This window comes from Puntigrus tetrazona, chromosome 22 (genome assembly GCF_018831695.1).
Source record: "Puntigrus tetrazona isolate hp1 chromosome 22, ASM1883169v1, whole genome shotgun sequence".
Classification (NCBI taxonomy): domain Eukaryota; kingdom Metazoa; phylum Chordata; class Actinopteri; order Cypriniformes; family Cyprinidae; genus Puntigrus; species Puntigrus tetrazona.
Genome location: NC_056720.1, coordinates 3,142,267 through 3,155,746, shown reverse-complemented (window position 1 = coordinate 3,155,746; position 13,480 = coordinate 3,142,267). Strand labels below are relative to the sequence as shown.

Below are 13,480 nucleotides of genomic sequence, written 5' to 3'. Positions count from 1 at the left end.
TGCTATTGTCTTAACAAGAACAGTAAAATTAAGTACTATAGGAAAAATACTACCTGATGAAAACATACTAGTATCTAATGAATAAATGCTAACTTATTGTGTACTTATTCTTTAAGTACTAGCGTGCTAGTACACAATAAGCACTAGTAGTACTAGAAGATATTAGTATCTAGAAAATAAGTACTAGTCACATGGAAACAGATACTAGTGCTGTTTATAGATTAAACGTTAAAATTGCTTCACTTTTGTTGTTTGCTAACAGGATTGTTTTACTGTAAACCCTTAGCAAAGTTTTATGTACAATTTAAGCACAAACACGAAACCAATTGACTCAAAAGAGTCACAATCAATAGCTCTGTAATAGATAGTAATTAATAATTAATGCAGTTGTTAAGTTCCGAGTATAGGACGCATGCGCTGTGGAGCAGGAAGCAGCGTATTAGCACTCAGACCAATACCAGAGGAGTTTAGAGGCGCGCATTTTCAAATTGAGATCGTTCTAACGCTTTTTCTGAACGCAACCCTTGACTGCAACATGTACCGACGGTAAGATTTAAACCGAGTTTAATACGGTCCTAACAGTGGTTGTTAATTTTTAATGTACTCGTAATATTTGGAAAGCACGACAAGCGTGGCATTGAATTCATGTCAGCATATACGTTTGTTTAATAGACTTACTCAGTGTGGGATATAATGACCCTGATTGCGTTTATGCAGCACAATATTCGGCATTTAAGCGTCATAGGAAATGAATAAGCGTATTTTCGCACGAAATCATTCAGAAGCGGTAGATTGACAAGTTCGATTACAACAGCACGTGTTGGCGTTTGGTTAAAACAGCCAATCAGGTTTAGGGGGAAGTTATTTGAATTTTACTACCGTCTGTTGTGGCTGTCTGAAAGGACAACGTCGAGATTTGATTTATTTGTCGATTTTGTTAAAACATTTTATTTTGTACTTGTTACTGAGAACTTATTATTTTGACCCTTTATTAATTTTAGGTTTCGTTTCATCTTTCTGTTTGCGCTGCTTATAGACACAGGTGAGAACATGATTTCATGCTTCATTTCACGCTTTACTTTTCATTACATACCTAGAATTTCAAAAAGTTTTCAGGAGAATAAAAATCCGAGATTTTCAGTGCCGTTTCCAGCTCTGTATAATATAGGTGAAGATATGTGAAACTAAAGAAGTCCTGTTTTTCAGTCTCTCTGTATCATGTAGTCGAAAGCACCGAAGGAAGCTCTGTCGTCTTAAAGTGCGGTCACAGACGTGTTGTGCTTGAAGAACAGCTTCTGACAGTCCACTGGAGACACAACGACATCAGGAACGTATACGATATCATCCATGGAGAAGTTTCTGTAAAAGAACAAGACCCTGCATACAAGAACAGAGCAGAAGTTTTACCTGAGGAGCTTAAGAAGGGCCACGTCTCTCTCAAACTCACCGATCTTCAGCTCTCTGATGGAGGAACGTATCTCTGTTTTGTTCCAGCTTTGGGAATTGATCACAGCACACAACTGGTGGTCAAAGGTGTGTTAAAACAACTCAATGTTATGCATTTTACGTTTGTGTGCTTGCAATCTAAAAGGAGTAGTTCTGCATAAATTAGTTTTATGAGCAAACTTTTATAATTCTGTTTTTTTTTTTTAATCAACAGAACAACCATTACCCAAATATGCAGCAGTTCAAATAAGAAGCCATGGTACAGGAACGAGACTGGGAAAGATTTTGCACCTCCTAATACCTTTATCCGGACTCATTTTGCACTTTATTTGAACAGGCCTTTCTGGACATTCTTAGTGTCACTGAAGCAAAGAGCACGCTACAGCTTGTTATCTAGATCAGGATGAATATGGCACTATTCAGTCTGGAGTGGCACCAATTTTTACGTTTAACATTTTATGTTGCACTACTTTTATATAATACTTTTACACTGTACACTGGAGTGTATGAATTCAAATTACTAATAAAAAAATCTTAATGGAACAATTTATAAGAAACATATGAATGAACAGTTTTTGTGTTCAATAATTAACGTTTTGTCCACATTCTTTTAAAGGTGATATTTAGGATTGTGTCAAACGGGAAGAAAAAGACTAGACTGTCTGCGATACCTCTGTAGCAAAAAAGAATTACGAGTAAGAAACAGGAAAACACAGGTCTGCGGCCAGTACAAACTGTATTGTAGGAAAATAATTAGTCGTTTCTCCATTAAATGCAAAAATGTCACTGAGGACTCAAAAACAGCGATACTAGTAGGCACATACAGTCCTCATGATGCAAAATGTAATTTACATCGTAGACATCCAGCCGGCATTCGATCCATACTTTTCATTCAACATTCAACAACATTCATAACTCTTGACTTTAGTATTAAACACAATGGCTTGGCCACTAAACTGTATTTAGTCCTACACAAAGCTATTCTGAATAGACATCCACACAGATCCAAAGTGTCATCGCTTATCGAGAAGAAAAGGAGTTATTCTGGAAAATTGCATTGGGTTATGGCATTCTGGTCCAAGAGGAAAGTGGCAAGTGCTGCATCCTTCCCTCTTCTAGTCAAAACTTGTCCATTGTGTTCTTGTGCAGAAATTAAAAGGAGGGTCTACAGCTTAAAAGTCTATTTAGATTTAAGTACAAATAAATCAGTCCACAAAAGATCAAGGTATCACTCCTCATGGTTGAATTAGTCTTTTCCTGTTCGTTAAAGACACAAAAGGTGCAAGACTAAAAAAGTAAAAAAAAAAAAAAAAATCAAGCATCAAGCATTGACGCATACCAATGCCTATATGCAGCACAGATCAGAGTCTTAAAAAGTCTCTTTAAAAATCCAATATATTATTAGTATGGAAAAGTGCTAGGTGAGACAATTCTCTTTATCAGTCACTACAACCAGGGGGGGGACAAGCAGTCAGCACCAGATTTCTTTCTTTTCGAGAGCTGGGAGCTTTGCAACTCAAACCTCGTCCTTTACTAAAGCAATGTCCGGGTCCGAGAAACGTCGGGAGGTCTGGAGCTCTTGTGCGCTGGAGGCACCTGAGATTGTAGGTGAGGGAGCGAAGAGGAGCTCGGTTCCAGCAGTGATGTAGAGGGACTGGATGCTGTCTTTGCGCCGGCCGGGTTGCTCGCGCCGCTGGACGAGGGTGAGGGACTGGGCTTTGCGGGGAGGGAGGGACTGTACAGCTGCGTGGCACAGGACTCCTGAAGGGAGCTTGACCGTTTTGGGGATGATAGGGTGGCGACGCTGGAGCTGAAGCCTGGGAGAAGACAGTGAAGGAAGAGAGGGGCTGTCAGCCCATGTGCTGCCTCCTTGGGCCAGGGTGACAGACTTAGGAAGACAAGCTGGTTTGGATAATCTTGGCAGTACGATTTTTTGTCCTACAATAGGGAGACAGAACCAATCAGCCCCCAAAGCAGAAGAAAGCCCAAAGCAAAAACCCAAGACATGACGCCAACAGTCATTAAAGATAGACAACATGCAGTGCCTTATTCCATCACCGCAAACATGCACATAACAAGCACTTGGGTTAGATGAGATCACAACCTACTACAGAGCGGATGGCACCGCCACCGTCTTTAAATGTGCCAGGAGCATCCCGTCCAGACCTGCGCCACACACAACAAGGACAGGACCCACACATGGGTGACTACTGCAGAGGAAAAGCCAAGGACTGGTCCGAAACAAAGAGAGTCTGTACCTTAATACTGACCTTCCGTGTCGGAACAGACCGCTCGCTCATCCAACAGGCTCTCAGAGCTCACAGACGCCTCCGAGTCAAGATTCTCCTGATCAGAACCAGGCTGTTCTAGTTCTGGTAGCCTGCAAGCAAGGTCCTCTCTGGAACACAAACAAGATAAAGGCATTCAAGAATCATGCAATGTGGTTACTTGTAAAATTTCTTTTACATCTACCTACTTCTCCTGCTTGATAGACTTGATTCGCTCCATCAAGCTTCGCTCAGCTTCTGTGTCTGAATCCAGGGGTTCGTTCTCAGGTACAACACAAAGGTCGGAAGCTGGCTTCTCCCGAACCTAAAATTCAAACAGAAACTAACTTCAACTCAAAATAATGAGATGGAGAGATTCAAGCTTTTTCTCTTGATGCGACCAAAAATGGAAGTAGGAGGTTCTTTCATGAAGGCACTACAGTCAGGGGTCACCAGACTTAGCCATGGAGGGCCAGTGTCCTGCAAAATTTAGCGCCAATGATTAGCTAGTTCAGGTGTGTAAAATCTGAAGGACACCAGCCCTTTAGGACCAAGTTTAGTGACCCCTGGCATAGGTCTTTAATCCTGCTTGTGGGGACCACTGTCCCTGCAACATTTCTTTCCAAACTTCATCAGGACAGATGGCCTGTGACTTTTCAAGTGATCCTGAAGACCTTAATTAGCTGGTTAAGGTACGTTTGATTAGCCAAACACACCTTAAGCAGCTAATCAAGATCTTACTAGGTATACTTGAAACTTCCAGAGAGGTGTGTTGAGGCAAGCTGGAGCTAAACTCTGCAGGAAACCGGGCCTCCAGTATCAAGTCTGATGACCCCTGCACTACAGTATTAACATTTTTAGTTAACTCAAGATTGCCCCCTTGTGGTTAGTCTATGAAGTAAAAAGGGGGGAGTTGTAATAGTGTGGCAAAACAATCCCTTATGGAGTTAAAATAAGGAGTGCTAGATGTGATTCAAAGGTGAGTCAAGTCTGGAAGAAGAGGAATCCACTGGGAAAGAATTTCAACCACTTGGATGAATGTTATATTTCATAGTGGAACTAAAGAGTTGAAGTCTGTACATTTTCATGGCATGAGTTTCAAAAGTTTGTAGGAATCAAAAACAAAGACGATCAGTCAAACCTGACTGCTTATATGTCTGCATATTTATACAAACAACAGCCAAAAACATCACAGAATGTCCCTATTGTTTAATATTCAGCGACTTTATGTAACTTTGAAAATCATGCCATTCACTGCAATGACCACCCAAAACCAGCACACATCTACCATCCACCCGACACCCTCTTGTCTACAAGTCTAAATGTCTACAGTTTGAAAAAGACACTAACACATGCAATGGATGGAGTTAGTATTAGTGAGGCATGACTTGTACACTGCATGCACACTGGATGCATGAACATGCCAACTACTGGGGTTCACAATACCACAGGGACATACGTACCGCCACTTCTTTGTAAGGAGTGATAAATCTGAGAGGTAAATGCCAGCACTATAGAGACATAAAAACGAGAAGCAAAAGCAGTGTTGCGAAAATTACTCTCTGTAGGTGCTTTGTGTGTGTGACTGATGGGAAAAGTGGTTGTTCAGGGAAAAATATGGATATTTTTCACAAGCATCTGAAAACAAATCACTTTTTAAATTACTATACACAATTGCATCCTGCTAAAGAACAGGTAGGTCAAATGTACCGTGTTTTGTCTTTTTAGCTTGAGCTGATTGACAGCCAGTGCCTCAGCATATTCCAGCTGCTCAATCTCCTCCATTTTCTCATTGTATCTCCGGATTTGTTCGTTAAGTAGCATCTCCACACAACTGAGAAAAGTAATGGTTCAGTAATGAGTCTTGATTCGCTTTACAGCAACATATTCTTAATATCTTCTTAAAACATTCTAACTTGCAGTGGGGATAGGACGTCCTTACATGGTGGTTTTGGCGACGTCCTTCATGCTCATGAGAGGATCAGCGCTGTCCGGACAGCGGAGAATGCAGGGAGCAAAAACAATGGCCAGAGAGTTCTGCGTCATTCGATTGCTTTTCTCCTCTTTTGCAACCCTAAAATGAAACCTGATTGTTAACCTAACAGCTACACAATTTTGTGCCAGCAGCATTTATTATAAACTGTATGTACTCAACTGTACCTGACAAGATGGAAAACAAGCCTCTCTAAGGTGTTGAAGTTGGCTGTTGGAAGCTGTTCCAAAACTTTGTAAATGGCTTGCAATTGTTCTTGCTTCTCAGGAAGTTCTGTGAATGGCAACATAGAAATTATAGAATGTCTAAAGGATACCCAAAAGACAAGAGAAAACGTTGTGGGGACCAACCTATGGCACGGAGGAAGTCGTTGTAGTGCGTGAAGGTCATGAGAGGTTCAGGCAACTCTCTGAGCCACTGTTTGACCAGGCCAGTGACGGCATGGATGGGGTAATCCTCAAGACAAACATTCTCTGGGCCTAAACAAACAAGCAGTCATTAAACAAAAGGTATCAGAGTAGGCAGGATAAGCTACAAAACAATGCCTGTGAAACTACAGAGAAGTCATCTTACTAAAGTGCCAGTGAGTTCTGGAAATATCCATGATGGCTCACCTGCTTCCAACAGCTGGTGTAGCTCCTTCATGCGATTGGCTGAGCCGGACTTCCTGTAAATGCCCTCTGTGTACAGCCCATTCATTTCCACATGTTCCAGCATTATCTCCAGGACAATTGGCACAGGGGTCTTGTTGTTAACCAGGTTGCAAACGCGCACACCAAAGTGTTGTGATCCAGGCTCATCATCACACTACACCCAAAGCACCAAAAAGATTGATCAATTGAACTAGATTTTGAAAATGCCTGCTTCTCTGGAATGCTTAGATGACCGGATTCTTACCTTCTTGGAGCAGAAAGTAGAGCAGTCTATGACAATTTTACAAATGCACTTCTTATGGCAAACCATTTTGCAATCTGAAACAAAAATGAATCATCATACAATGGTCTCAGTCTAAATGAAGGCAAATCCATAGGAAATGTATCAGATACTCACAACTGCACATGTAGGCCTTCTCCATTCCCCAGATGTAGGATGTGCACTGATCACAAGACTGCATGATGTTGACTTGATAGTGTGTAAACACGTGGTCCAATGGATTCTCCAACTAAATCCAGGCAAAACATTTACATTTCTTCAAAATTCTCAAAGCAGTTTCAATACGAATGGATGGACTGTTGGATTTGGATACTTACACTCTTATCCTTCTTCCTTCTCATCTTACGACCTTTGGGGGGCTAAGATACATTTCATCCAAGGTAAGTGAAAGAAAAAAATCAAATGCATTAAAATTATCAATAACAGCTGCCATTTAAATTAGAGTTTAAAAGAGATTGCATGAACTTACCTTGGCTGGTTCAGCCTCTTCTTTTTTAATCTCTGCTCTGATGAAGCCATCCAGAACAGACTGGAAGAGGTTAACTACCAGTGGTACTTCACCTTTCTGCTTTTCTCCTGCTAGACTGATCACTTTTTTGTGGTAGCTATTCATCAAAGCCTTATACCCAATTTGAGGTTTCTATAGGCGAGTAAAGAGGAAATTATTAATACAAGTTTCTTCTAATGCCCATAATACAACTTGACCCAGCAAACCAATTCATTTTATGGCATCACAGCTGGCTAGCAGACAGCATATTTGGTCTATACTCTAATGTTTGCGTAAATGTTAAGGAGTGTTGCCTTAGCTCTACTCACAGAGAATGAGTACATCCCCTTGATGTTTTCTCTGAACTGCATAGTGGCAGTAATAAAGATGTGCTCTGTTCCTGAAAGCTGCTTTCCCCGTGAGCGCAAATCATTCACCTAAACAGCATAGGAGAAAGAATAAGTCTGAAAGAATGCAAAGCTTTTAAAAAACTGCACACATTATACATGACTTAACACATATAAGACTCTTCAATCACTCAGTTTATTGAACCATTATGCACAACCACACAATCAACTGAACATCTTGCAGTCCAATCCATGCTTCAAACCTGATTGCCCAGGAACTCATCAAGATGACGTAGCTCATTTGCATTGGTGATCACGCGGTTGAGTGAAGAGTTACACTGCTCAGAGGCCCGAGTTGTTGAGTGACTGATCATGATGCTGGTAGTCCGAGAGGGTCGACTCGCATTAGGCTTTGAATTGTGTAAGCGTGATTGGGAAGTGGCTATCAAACAACCAAACAAACAAACCAATAAATAAACAATAATATGATGAACTAAAAGAAAATCACATAGGTGTCTTTGCAGTATGTACCTTCTTTTTGATCCAAATAGGAAGCTAGGCTCAGATCTCCATCTTCCGGGGTCTGAGCTTCTTTGTGTGGACGCTTCTTGAGAATCTTTCTGAAAAACCCTGTTGTCCTATGGAAAAAAAAATGCACAATTGCATAAAGCTAATTAGTCCTGTATTTTATTATTAATATCCTAGCAAAGCAAAAGCACAGCATTATGTGAGGTCCCATTAGGCAAGGGATTTTTCTATCACCGAGACTGCACACCTCCGCACTTGTTATGGAATTTCAGGAATCTCCCTTCTCTCATAGCAGATGCTTGCATCTATGTAAGGGAGTGTGTAACCTACATGAGGAGTCAGACGCATGAGTAGGCACTGCTGATGTAAGCCATGGGTCGTATTTTCCCATGAGTCCTAGTGAGTCAGATTTCCTGTGTGACTGCATTCTACTACAGATAAGACTGCATTTGTTGGATGATCCAAAAAGCTATTCACATACAGGCTATGCAAATGTATCCAAGTAAATTTCTAGATATGTTAAATTTTACAAACTGTCGCATTGAGAAATGTGTCAAACGCAAATCATAACACAATGCATTTTACATAACATTCTCAAGGGATGCTGTAGAGGGTGTTAGAATAAACTGCTCTCTTATATGAATTGTTCGGTTTTGTCCAAGCAATGGTTTGAAGGCACCAGACGGTAGTTAAACTGGTAATACTGGTAGGTAAGAGAGTACCTCTCTGGAGTAGATGGCTGGACAGGTGATACATCTTGAAGGCTATGGCTGTCATGAACTTTTTCCTTCAATGTGCTGGCCTTCACTCTATCAGGACCAACTTCAGTGCTGGACTGTGTCTACAACAAAATTTTACGAACACAGCAAGTGTTTTAGTTTTATGCAGCAAAGTGCAGCTTACAGTAATATAACCATTTCTGATGATTAGATAACAATATCATAATGAGTAGCCTGTCACTGTCAAGGACAGTTTCTTCTTCCTGGTCAGATAACACCTTAAAAGGAAGCTGAAGTGTGTCAATGCCTCCCTTTATTTATCCCAAATTACAAAAGTAGAATTATTATTTACTTGGGGAAAAAAAGAAAAAAAGAATCAAGAATGTTCGGAAAGACAGTTGAAATAAACCAGCGTCTATAATTGTGTGCCACTGAATTTAATATTAGTTTGTCAACCCATAAGTCCAGTTTTAAAGGCTTTTAGAATTCACATTGAAAGAGGTTTTAGCCAATCAAAGCAAGCTCTACTGATTTTGCAGGACGATAATTAGAAAACTGTACATATTGGATAACAAACAGACAAAAGACCTTCACTCTGCACCAGTTTAATTTCTTTTTCCTTAGCACAAGCTAAAGGTATCTGCAATCCCTGACAGGATTACAAGAGGTCAATCCACCAGCAGCCCCCACACCACAGATCCCAGGACAGCATCAAATTTTAGGCTGCAATACACCACCTTGAATGGACTCATGGGGGGAAAAGGAAAAGTCCAGTACTCTGCATCCTCCATTTCAACACTTTTAATGGGCAAACATATACGAGACAAGGCGAGCCATGGCCTGCGTCTTTGATGAGTTTTGCCCTGAATCAGCCAGAGAAGCATGATCACTAAAACTCAGGCGCTTGTTTATTATAATCCTAAAGTACCAAATGTAATGAGATTATCTTGTTGCATACCAATGGGGAGCCTGCAGTGGAACTTAGTCAGTCAAACATAAACTTTAAGGCACAAAAATCAACATATTCCTTCACATTAACCATTGGGTTAATTATTTTAGTCAACATTACCTGTGATGAAATGCCCAAACCTATTTTGGATACATCATCTAGTGACATAGAGATCCCACGATTCCTGGTAAAAAGTTGGGAAGACCAGAAAATAGATATCGTTACAATGATATAAATAAAAATCTGATAAATAAAAATACACAAGGAGGAGAACATATAAAACCATACTGGAGAGTTTTGCTATTCCTGTCCTCCAGACTGCGGGGTCCCGCGATGAAGTTTTCTGGTTGAGTGTTGCTTCTCGATGGTTCCTTTTTCCTGTTGGCCCCTTCTTTGGCAAGAGCAGGTTGAACAGTAATGGACGGGTCAGTGTAGCCATTTCTTCCAGGCCCAGAAGTAGGGATATCTAAGGATAAGGTGGAAGGTCGGACAAGTTCAGTGACTTCTTTGGCATCCCTCTTCGTCTTGTCTACTTTCCAAGCCACAAAGGTGTACTGATCCAATTCTTTGCTGTCAGAGCGTTCCTTCAGCTTGTTGTCTGCTTTTCCTGGACTCTCAAGAGTTTTGCTCTTGACCAAAGTATCGTCTTTTCCAACCGAAGCTGCCCGCTCACTTTCTCTCTGGTTGTGCTCTAAGCCACGTTGTCTCCTAAGCTCCCGTTTCTCCTGGCTTCTGGATGCTGGAAGTTTGGATAGCGAAGGAGCTCTGTTTTGGCTTTGTCCGATTGGGATTTCAGGAGAAATGGGTTTAGCTTGTGTACCGTCTTCTCTGTGGTGTGGAGAAGATCCATTTTCCTTTTGCTTCTGGTGTTCCATAACGTCAGGGTGAGGACCAGCCTCCACTTGAGGAAACTTCTCAGAATGGTTTTGGTCTTTTGAGACATCAACATGGGCCCTGCCCTTACTTTGAATCTCAACATCCACAGGGGCCTTAGGGCGCTCCAGCATTTCTGTCTCCACTTCATTAGACTGCTTGCCTGGTGTCGTTGGCTGATGTAGTGGCATCTTCTCCTGCTGCTCTGCAGCCTTCTGCTCAGCCTCTAAAACAAGCCGAGCCGCCTCTTCCTCTTGTTCTTTCTGTCTTTTAGCAGCTTCCTCTACCTCCCTGGCACGCCTGGCTGCCTCTGCTTCCTCTTTGATTCGTCTGGCCATTTCCTCAGCCTCTTTAGCTCGCATAGCAGTCTCTTCTGCCTCCTTGGCTTGCCGAGCTGCTTCCTCCTCCTCCTCCTCTTTTCTTCTCTGAGCTTCCTCTTCCTCTTTTTTCCTCTTATCTTCCTTTAAAGAGTGGTACCTAAAAAGGTACCAAAACTTAAATCATGCTCAATAAGCCAAAAATGTGCATTATGAAAGTAAACATCTGCTTTGGAGTTATTGGTAATTTATGTGACGTCTATACCGTTTGCGAGCCGAATGCCCTCTTGCAAATGCCTGTATCTTTGTGACAGATTCTTGCGTTTTTCGATATTTAGCTCTCTGTTTGGAACCTCGCCATGCTGTCTGAATCAGAACCGCTGCTTGGTAAAACTTCTCTTTGCGGTAGCTGCGCCATGAGCGCTACAGACAAAGAAGTCAATCAAACCAAATACCATACACAAAACTGCAGGAAAATCACTCAAACTAAACCAATTTTGACATACCTGGATTAAGATGGCTGCCTCTCTCATTCTAATAAACTCCATCCTCTGCATTTTGGCTCTAAACCAGCGCTGCAAGAAAATGATTTTGCGCATGACATCTTTGTGAAGGATGTCCTGAAGCTTTTGCCTTTCAAGCTCTTTGAGATACACCTGCAGAAAAGGAACAATACCAGAGATGAGCCAAAACTAAAAAGTAGCCAATTAAATCCTTTAAGGTGGCTAGGACATATGCTTACCTTAGTTCTTCCAATCTGGTAGGTAGTGTGGTCAAAACCAAGTCTGTGCAATAGAGATGATATGTCCTCCACGGACGTAGCGTTCTTTGGCAGCAACACACGAAACTGCTCAGTAAATTCCTGTAATAAAGAAAATGTAATAAAGCAAGAATAATAAAGAAAATTTTGGACAACCAAATGACACAAATTTTTAGGGTTAGTATTTTTTTAGGTCATTACCTGAAAGGTGTATTTGGCCCCATAACCTGACCGCCTGATGCGCACCGTTTCCAACATGCCTGTGTACCGCAGCTGCTGCACAATGAGTGCTTCATCAAAACACATTTCTTTCTATACAGCAGAAAGAAAGAAAACAATTATCTCTCATATCAAAGACTTTGTGCATAAATGATTAGTTCAAAACAAGACAAGAATCTCTCTGAAAAAGAAATAAACTGATGGATTTAAAAACAAGAAAAATTAACAATGAACCTTCTCAGCATTAGAACGGAGGCATCGGATGAAAAATGGTTCTGCCTTCCCCAATGTTTCCAGAAGCTTACTAAGAGAGGTCTACAAGATAGAGAAAAATTTGTAATATTGAGTGGAGGACACATGGAAAACCACAAATTATGCATTTGGCCAGTTATACCAATAAAGTATAATACTCATAGCATTCCATGATGACATTCAAAATATTAGTGCTTTAAAACATTGGCTTAAATAATATTTTTCTATTAAGAGTGACTGATATAATAGTTATTTTTTATCATTAAATTAAATATAATTAAGCACATATATATGAATTTAGTGATTATGATGCCTTACAATGCCTCTACTAGGTTCTGGAACATTGCATTTGTTTTTAATCAGAATCAACAAATTGGCATGGACAGCCATGCTAATCTAATATGTATATTTTTTAAGGTTTTTTACTTGAAACTGGGCACTGATGCTGGGAGGACGTTTCTTCTTGTGCAGATGAAGTAAAGACTTGGTGGTGCGGTCATGAAGGCCCACTATAAACTTCAACGAATGAGAGTCCAACAGGTTCTGCCCAAACACACACAAAAAAAGTCAATCTCTCACACAGAGACACATTATTTTGCCACATGAATGCCATGGATACATGACGACATGGAAAATCTCATTCCAGCCTGAGCTACAGTGGTAGAGTCTTCAAAACATTTACCCAGCACCGCACATGTAACGGAAAGTCATAAACAATCGTGGCTAAACTTTACACTTTCACCAATGGTGATGGAAATGTACCAGCTGTGCTCCAAATGCTAACAAGTTAAAGGTACTGTAAATGATTCTTTTGGATTGTTCAGATTAATACTCGGTACATGCTTTATGGTGGCAAATCTACATTTACAAAGCAAGCTGAAATGTTGCACTAAAACATGGCACAGTGTCTAAGCAGTACACAAGAATTATTACTATTATTAAGTATCTTTAAGTTTTTATAAAGTTCACAGAATAGGCTATGGGATTTTCAGGTTGCATGCCAAATGTTTTGCAATAGCAGGGTTGATTTGGATCTTCTAGCCCAACAATCTTGACCATGCTGATGAGTTATTTACACTGTTAAAGAGTTCTCATGCCAAACTCGACAAGTTTCAAAATGATTTGGATATATAACAAAGTATATCCATGCCAAATACACTCCTTGCAGGTTTGTACAAGTTTTGGAAAGGTTTTATGAACATGGATTTTCATGACACCATGAACTGTGGAATTCCTTGTAAGGCAAGGAAGTTCTCTGGGAAAGTGTGTGCATGCACATGTCCATCAGGGCTGCCTTTCCCAAAAGCATTGAATACCCAAGCATTGAATGTTTATTGCTCCGCTGGTTTCAATAGGTTTACGATGTACCTAAGCTCATGAAACTTAGACC

The 13,480-nt window shown here is 40.7% G+C and overlaps 2 protein-coding genes across 21 annotated transcripts in view; one reads left to right on the top strand and one right to left on the bottom strand.

The window, feature by feature from the left end:
* Nucleotides 1-385: 385 nt before the first annotated feature.
* Nucleotides 386-2,022, top strand: zgc:194627 (uncharacterized protein LOC799208 homolog). The gene is made up of 4 exons (XM_043222995.1): nt 386-546; nt 1,002-1,042; nt 1,207-1,533; nt 1,661-2,022. Exons 1-4 carry the CDS (start codon nt 413-415, stop codon nt 1,777-1,779), a joined length of 621 nt encoding a protein of 206 aa, XP_043078930.1. The 5' UTR covers nt 386-412; the 3' UTR covers nt 1,780-2,022.
* Nucleotides 2,023-2,165: 143 nt separating this feature from the next.
* Nucleotides 2,166-13,480, bottom strand: part of LOC122327293 (unconventional myosin-IXb) — a 39,381-nt gene continuing 28,066 nt past the window's right edge. For 4 of the 20 annotated variants that reach the window (XM_043222523.1, XM_043222526.1, XM_043222525.1 and 1 more), the window contains 26 exons: nt 12,517-12,633; nt 12,073-12,153; nt 11,821-11,931; nt 11,602-11,721; nt 11,366-11,515; nt 11,125-11,282; nt 9,958-11,019; nt 9,790-9,853; nt 9,458-9,583; nt 8,724-8,842; nt 8,005-8,111; nt 7,737-7,915; nt 7,456-7,563; nt 7,109-7,279; nt 6,957-6,998; nt 6,757-6,868; nt 6,604-6,677; nt 6,321-6,513; nt 6,057-6,185; nt 5,874-5,979; nt 5,656-5,787; nt 5,424-5,547; nt 5,177-5,224; nt 3,923-4,038; nt 3,717-3,844; nt 2,166-3,384 (listed from right to left, as the gene is read on the bottom strand). In XM_043222523.1, the coding sequence (XP_043078458.1) occupies nt 2,963-3,384; nt 3,717-3,844; nt 3,923-4,038; nt 5,177-5,224; nt 5,424-5,547; nt 5,656-5,787; nt 5,874-5,979; nt 6,057-6,185; nt 6,321-6,513; nt 6,604-6,677; nt 6,757-6,868; nt 6,957-6,998; nt 7,109-7,279; nt 7,456-7,563; nt 7,737-7,915; nt 8,005-8,111; nt 8,724-8,842; nt 9,458-9,583; nt 9,790-9,853; nt 9,958-11,019; nt 11,125-11,282; nt 11,366-11,515; nt 11,602-11,721; nt 11,821-11,931; nt 12,073-12,153; nt 12,517-12,633 (4,299 nt within the window). In that variant the 3' untranslated portion in view covers nt 2,166-2,962. Of the gene's footprint in view, nt 3,385-3,549; nt 3,613-3,704; nt 3,845-3,922; nt 4,039-5,176; nt 5,225-5,423; nt 5,548-5,655; nt 5,788-5,873; nt 5,980-6,056; nt 6,186-6,320; nt 6,514-6,603; nt 6,678-6,756; nt 6,869-6,956; nt 6,999-7,108; nt 7,280-7,455; nt 7,564-7,736; nt 7,916-8,004; nt 8,112-8,723; nt 8,843-9,457; nt 9,584-9,789; nt 9,854-9,957; nt 11,020-11,124; nt 11,283-11,365; nt 11,516-11,601; nt 11,722-11,820; nt 11,932-12,072; nt 12,154-12,516; nt 12,634-13,480 lie in introns of those variants that run through there. The other 16 variants (XM_043222537.1, XM_043222540.1, XM_043222524.1 and 13 more) reach the window with 14 other exon arrangements.

What these genes read in the sequence shown, in the direction of transcription:
- zgc:194627 (XM_043222995.1), top strand. Translation starts at nt 413, where the DNA reads ATGCGCTGTGGAGCAGGAAGCAGCGTATTAGCACTCAGACCAATACCA. An exon ending in GACTGCAACATGTACCGACG is followed by an intron (nt 547 to 1,001) that starts GTAAGATTTAAA and finishes TATTAATTTTAG; the next exon opens with GTTTCGTTTCATCTTTCTGT. An exon ending in TGCGCTGCTTATAGACACAG is followed by an intron (nt 1,043 to 1,206) that starts GTGAGAACATGA and finishes CCTGTTTTTCAG; the next exon opens with TCTCTCTGTATCATGTAGTC.